The 7,596-nt window shown below is 31.1% G+C and overlaps 1 protein-coding gene across 3 annotated transcripts in view; it reads right to left on the bottom strand.

Moving 5' to 3' along the window:
• Positions 1-544: 544 nt before the first annotated feature.
• Positions 545-7,596, bottom strand: part of LOC145287963 (transmembrane protein 126-like) — a 158,715-nt gene continuing 151,663 nt past the window's right edge. For all 3 annotated transcript variants that reach the window (XM_080135933.1, XM_080135935.1, XM_080135934.1), the window contains exon 3: positions 545-3,296. In XM_080135933.1, the coding sequence (XP_079992059.1) occupies positions 2,783-3,296 (514 nt within the window). In that variant the 3' untranslated portion in view covers positions 545-2,782. The remainder of the gene's footprint in view (positions 3,297-7,596) is intronic.

Raw genomic sequence — 7,596 nt, 5'->3', positions numbered from 1 at the left:
CCTAGTAGAGAATATATAATGCGAGAAGAAAAACTATCAGATAAAATATTTTATACAATCCATTTTTAATTATTTCTCAGGAAAATATACCACTTTTCAAAAAAAAGAAAAAAAATTCTATCTCTTTACAAAATTTTTGTAAAATAACACCAAGACAACTAGAGAAACATTGGAATTGATTAACATTTGGTTGTTTTAATAAAACTGTTTTCCATTTGCAGTTTTACTATTTAAAATTAAAACACAACAAATGGTTTGCACCGATTTCTGCTAATCATATTATCTTTAGGCACAACAAATTACGGTATAACAAATGGCTCTTGCTTCTTTTTTCTCTTTGTAAAAAAGAAATAAATGAGTTTTCTTCAGATTTAGAGGTAATAGTTTTAAAAAAAATATGAGTCCAAAAAGTTCTCTTAGGTTAAAATAAAAAAAAATATTTGTTTACTTTTTTAGAATCGTAATTTTTTTCTTTCCTTATAGTACGAGTTTGCGTTTATTTTTTAATAATAAATGTTTACAAAAAAAAAACAACAATGAAAAGGAAAAATATCAACAAATTATTTTATTCCCCGAAACCCATCAGTGTGACAAAAAATTTGTTTAATTTTTACAAAGATTTTTAGTGGCGAAAATAACAAAAGCATGCCAGTCCATCTAAATTAAAATTAGTTGTTTCGTGTTTTCCTGACATAAGAATCCTAGGTTGTTTGAATGCTGTACCTAATAGAGATTCAGCAAAAGTCATTTGCTGATTCTCTATTTGCTGTATACAAATAGTAACATTTTTGTTCATTAATGTGTAACACTCACATATTTTCTTTTCATACTACTGAGTTACTGACCCACTGTCTTGGTGTAACAATGCACATTGTTTGATTATTTCTCGCAGCGTCCTTGTGTTTTTTTTTCTGTCTAACAAGTTGAAATGTAAAAACCATACTAGCAGGACTTATATCATTAGCCTTTTTAACTCACCAACAACATGATAAAATCTACCAAAACGTGTGGCACACTTTTGTAAAGCTGTAACTTATTCCCTTTCAACACAGCTCAAGTTAAAAAAGTATTTCTGTTAACTTTCAATATCATATTTTATTCATCTACACAGTCAGATGAACCTCCTGTCACAGCCAACTATAATTACAATGGAGAATAGATACCCTCTTTATAATCTCTTTATTTGCTTTTGTAATGAAGACAATAATGCATTTCAAAGATGATGAATTTACAAGCATTTACAGTTTATAAGATTTTTAGTAGATTTTACCGTTCTCATGTTGAAATCAAATGTTTTTAGAATCCATCCAAAATTTATATTAATGTATTTGAGCTCTCAACACATGGATAATTTTTCAAGATTAAATAGCATAAATTAAATATCTTTCGACAATCATGGCCATTTAAAGATTTCTTTGTCTCTTTAGCATTCTTTGGAGGTGCCTAAAACAATAGGTTGAAATATTGGGACAGAAAGTATGTATTGATCTTGGTCATTATTTGTTTTGATGTGGTACAGAGTGCAATGATATGTTCAAAGCCAATTGCAAATGAACATAACTTAGGGTAAATTGATCCCAACATAAATGGTTGAATGAAAAATTATCAAGAAAAATTTAATCAAGCTAACCATCCAAAGATGAAGTACTGCACCACATATGAAGAGGGCATACCACTTAGAGCACACTTTCTAGCTTTTACAGAGTACAAAATTGACTTTACAATCTAGTGGAAGATGATCTATTCTCTTCTTTGCAGTCTCTTTTTTCACAGAAGAAATGTTCTAGTCTTTCTATATGTTATCCGTATTTTCCATAGAAAGTGATTGACTGAGCTGTAATTTCGGATTCCTCCTTGTAAGACATTTGTAGCAGGAACTTGTCTTCTTATCGCGAGAAAAAAAAACTACTTTACATTCTTCCTCTATGTGCCTATCATCAGATGAAATTTCCATAAACAAAATTTCTTTCCAAAGATTTTCTACTTCCCTGCAGACTACAGTATGGTCATCTTCTCATTAACTTTAACCTTTAACCTTGAGGAAGTAAAAAACTGAAATAAAACAATTCAAATTAATACATTTATTTAAAAAATGTTTTGTAAATACTTTAGATTACTTTTGATTGGATGAAGCCTCCAACAGTTTACAGATATTATTGAAAAGAAAAAGCAAAATATCAAAATCATTAAAAATTCCTCATTGGCTTATATAACTGCCCTTTTGGATTGCAGCAAAGTGTAGTATCTTTTCTCATACTACACTTTATCTTTACTCCTAGTCAATGAAAAAGAAATCCTTCTAAATTGAAGTAATTTTTATTTCTGTCTTAATCCGCATTGTCCTTTTTGGGAAGCTGGATTTCTCCGACATTAACAGTAGATCTTGTGTCTAACTTTGTACTCATAATGGGGAGGGGGGGGTGAATAGGGACACTTCAGTAAACATATCTTTAACGTTTCAATGAATATGAGAGTTTTGTTTGAGTATCACATGTTGACGAAGTGCAAGCCAAATTTATGAATATGTATGATGACATCATGAAATATTTCTAAAATTTTATAACACAAAAAAGTTTTTGTTTTTTCTAATTCTTTAAAAAAAAATATTATTTTGCACTTATTCATAAATTCACCTCACAACCCTGCAGAAGATCTTATTGATGAAAACGTTGACTATGAGTAAATAAAGAAATTTTAACAATTTCAAAAGTTGCTTTTATTTTTAATAATTAAATATTTTCTAGTTTATTGTCATTTCTTGCAAGTTGTTGTTGGAATTTGGTTATTTCATTTCTTCAGTTATTTCTTTTTTCATCAGTACATTAAGGAACGTGTCCATTTCCATCTGCGTAACATACATCCCAACGGCCATATTAGACAAGATTGACAAAAGGATAAAACCTTTAAAAGGAATAGCTGTCCTGGCAATAACTTTGACTGTATCTCCTATTCTCTTGGTAGGCTCAATAGCGGCAGTGAGATATTTTTTGGCCTGGATTAGACAGAAGATGGGACTGATTATGCTCGGATAGATAGCCCCAGTTGCAGCTTGGTACAGAGAAGATTTTGTTAGCAAACATGTCGGGCAAGGAAACTCAGCAGTAAGAACCTTTCGAGTGACAAGAGCCGAATGAATGATGAAGGTGACTACTGTGGGCATACAAACAACTATCATGTAGCCAGACGCCCGACCATAATGCCGCAGTCGGAAATGTCGACGGAAATGGTTGTTGGTGAGAACGGCAGAAACAACAGCTGAAGCTGCACAGGCACCAGCTCCTTTTGTTAGAGGCCATCTGTAAAAACAAAATAGCAATAATTATAATGAAGTAAATACATGGAACTTACATGAGAACTCAAAAGAATATGAAAAATTTAAAAAATCAACATGATACCAATAATTATAAAAAAAGAAACCGAAAAAAAAAAAAAGAAATTGAAATCTAAGGGAAGATTGACACCATACAATACACTGAAATGTTGAAAACAGTCCAAATATGAATAAAACTACTCAAATGCAGATACCTGCTAAGATATTACTGGAAAAGTATGGAGAGTAATGGAACCTTGAAAAGGCTTTTTTATGGAAATCACTCCAGACAAGGCATGAAACCACTGTATGTAAGGAACTAATCATAATAATAGAGAGAAAGGTAGAATAACTTTAAGATAAATCAAACCAGAAAGAAAGCACACCACTAGTATTCAATCCAAACAGACTAGCCAAAAGGTAAGCCTTTCAATCATCTGGAAAAGAAGGGGTTATAAGGCTAGCTCATTAAGAGTCTATCCCTTATTGCCAGACTCTAGAGAAGACCAACAAGGTCATTTTCCTTGGAGTCAGAGTGACAACAATTCTCCCCAGATTTCCTAAAAAATAATTAAAAATGATTTTGCATTATCACAACAATCGTTTAACATAGAGTTCGCACTGGCAAACTTCTGCTCAGCCATTGTAAATTTAATGAATTGTACATGAACATTTTTTATAAGCTTTTTGCAATGGTTACAAACTGTTTTAAAAGCAGGTTTAGTTTCAAAGTATTTACTTTATTGAATGTAATTAAAATGGTAGTTTCTGTGAGCAATTGTAGTTGCATATTCAGAAGTGTACCATGGCTGGCTATTTGGTCTCTGTTGGAATATATATGAAGCTGCTACCTGCTGCTATGAAGATGATACCTGCTATTATCCAATCAGATAAATTGGATGTGACGCAGGATACATTCCTTTTGAAAATAGAATAAAGAGGAATTTCAGGTAGGAAAGATCTAAATTCTATCTCAATTAAGGTTTAAGAATCAATACACTCTGCGATGGAATGGATACTGGTGATCATACTGAAATTTGGTTTGATTTTGAGACAACTGAGTAATCAGAGGATCATGGAGGAGAAAACAATAAAAAATAGATGTGTACTGTTGAGAGTAAGTTGTCACACAACAAAAATCAAGAAGGCTTACAAAATATCGAACAGTATCAGGTGGTTGTATGGGTTCGTGAATAATCTGACTTAACTCCTCTGCAGGGGAAAAATCGTAAGAAAATCTCCCTTCATCATCAGTCTTGTTAGAATGAACTGGATACTCAACATTGTAAACATTCAAGTCACTACAGACATGAATGCTAGCAAAAAAAGCTGAACAGATTCTTGTCAATTTCTTCAGAGATTTTCCTTATGACATTAACTCCATTGTTGTCAAGGCAATAGAGAGCAAAGATGAAGATGGTGCTATGAGCAAGAACAATATGGAAACACATAGTGCAATTCAGAGGCTTCAATGGCGATGTTCTTACCACATAGAAAACTGCTTCTGCTGTAAGTGCTGATTACATGACCATGCCAAACAGTGGTATTTCAGAATTCATGATGATCGGTTAATTAGTTTAGGAGTTAATCCTAGAGATACAAATATATAAGCATACCTAACTTTATATAAATAGAGCTATGAAATTAATTTGGGAATATTTTATATATAGATTTATGGTATATGAATATGTATTATAAAACTATGTACAATAAGTTATGCTTGATAATCATGTGGGTTGGCTCAGTCTGAGCAGCCCTATTAATGGATTCGTTTTAAAATAGTAAAAAGAATTAAAAGCATCTGCTCGTATAGTCTAATATATAAATCTCATTATGTGTGTGTGTCTTTGTTTTTCAAATCGTATCTCCTCCTAGACAGATGGTCGTTTGACGGCGTGCAGTAGCTCAAAATATTGCATTCTCGATGCTGAATTTTATTAAGGGTATTTACTCGGTAAAAATAATTGCTAAGGGATTCAAAAAGGGGTTCAAACTTGAAATAAATGACACCTTGACAAGTGTAGTACAATGGCGTCGTTCTGTGCATGCGTCGTGTAAAGGACACATCTATTTATTTAGATATTTCACAACGTTGTTAAACCGGTTGCCTCTTTGGTGCAGTGGATAGCATGGCTGATTACTAGCACAAGTGTTGCGGGTTCGAGCTCCATCATTCCCCCTTTTTTTTTTACATTCCGATATTCTTGATTTTTAAATGTTATGTAATAAATACACAAAAACACTTTTATTTTAAAAAAAAGTACAGAAGAAAAGTCATATTCAAAATATATATGATATAGCGGCTTCTTTGTTACATTCCAAAATCACATAAATAGATCAAGTAATGGCATTTTGTGTTCGATTCACTCCTAAGCTAATTAACCGATCATTATGAATTTTAATTATGTGTATATGTTTATATATTTGTATGCATTGGATTCACTCCTAAACTAATTAACAGATCATTATGAATTTTAATTATGCATATATGTTTATGTATTTGTATGTATTGGATTTACTATTAAATTAATTAACTAGTCATTATGAATTTTAATTATGCGTATATGATTATATATTTGTATGTATTGGATTCACTCCTAAACTAATTAACCGATCATTATGAATGATTAGTATGCGCATATGAATATATATTTGTATGTATTGGATTCACTCCTAAACTAATTAACTGATCATTATAAATTTTATGTATTATATATGTTTGTATATTTGCATAAATGTCATATTCCAAAAATCACATACAATGATCACTTACTTTTTAATGTATGTGTACAAGAAATTTTATCAAAGTAATAAGGTACTTGTGCAGTATAGTACTCATATGAAAAAACAAAGAAAATCTTTCCTGGGACATACATAAAAGTTAATAAAACCGAAAATCATGCTTAACATTCGAGTAGTATGACTTACATATGAGAAATAAGGTGCTTCTTTACTATAGCATGCAGATAAAAAAAAAAAAATTCTTACCCCTGACGTACAGAAAATTTAGCACAACAGAAAATTACATAAATGTATTAAGTTCTTTCATTCTTAAATTAGAAATAAGGTATTTGTACAGTATCCAACCCAAGAAATAAGGTATTTGTACAGTATCGTACCCAAGAAATAAGGTACGATATATATACTATATAAAAATAAGGTAGTATAGTACTCATATGAAAAGCAAGGGAAATCTTACCTATGACGTACATAGAAGTAATCCAAATCTAAAATTATGCAATATATTTGAGTAGTATGACATTTATATAAGAAATAAGGTGCTTCTTTAATATAGCACTCTAATATAAAAACAAACTATCACCTGTGACATATGGAAAAGTTCACATGACAGAAAATTATGTAAAATCGAGTAGTTTCATCAATAGAAATAAGGTACTTGTGCAGTATAGTACTCATATGAAAAAGATCCTATCTGTGATGTGCATAAAAGTTATTACAACCGAAAACCGCGTTATATATTCGAGTAGCATGACCTTTAAATGAGAAATAAGGCGCTTCTTCACTATAGCACCCAGATGGAAAAACAAATTCTTACTCTAGATGCACAAAAAATTTAGCACAACAGAAAATTACTTAAAAGTATCGAGTTCTTTCATTTTTGAATTAGAAAAAAAGGTACTTGTACAGTATTCTACCCAGGAAATAAGGTACTTGTACAGTGAAGTACCCATATGAAAAACAAAGAAATTCTTATCTGTGACGTACATAAGTTATCAAAATTGAAAATCATGTAATATATTCGAGTAGTATGAAATTTATATTAAAAATCTGGTGCTTCTTTACTATAGCACCCTGATGTGAAAACAAACAAACTTTTACCTGTGACATGCAGAAAATTTAGCACAACAGAAAATTATGTAAATTATGTTAAGTATGTGTTGTACATTACCCACGCTAGGTAAGGAATTTTTTTTTTCCATATACAAGCTGGAAATTTCTTGTCCTAGGGAAGGTAAAATTATTTCATACATATGTTGTGTAATACCCATCCTAGGGTAGGTAAAATACTCTTTTGCTCAAGATGGCAAATGATACATTAGGCATAAAAACTTCTTCTACCCTAAGAATAACAGGCATGTTCAAAATTTTTCTCATTGTCAGGTGGCCTTGCTAGTTTAATCTAAAAATTTAAATATCTTTTTTTTTGTTTTTGGCCTTAAACTTGAAGTTAAACTGACCAAAATACAATTGCATAAGGTAGATGCACAAAGGTAAAGAAAAAATAAAGAGGGAACAAAGAAAACTGTTTTTTTACTAGAATTCAA

Source organism: Euprymna scolopes, chromosome 11 (assembly GCF_053919585.1).
Source record: "Euprymna scolopes isolate OS-2025 chromosome 11, ASM5391958v1, whole genome shotgun sequence".
NCBI lineage: Eukaryota > Metazoa > Mollusca > Cephalopoda > Sepiida > Sepiolidae > Euprymna > Euprymna scolopes.
Note: the sequence above shows the minus strand (reverse complement) of the source record. Positions and strands in the feature narration are given on the sequence as shown.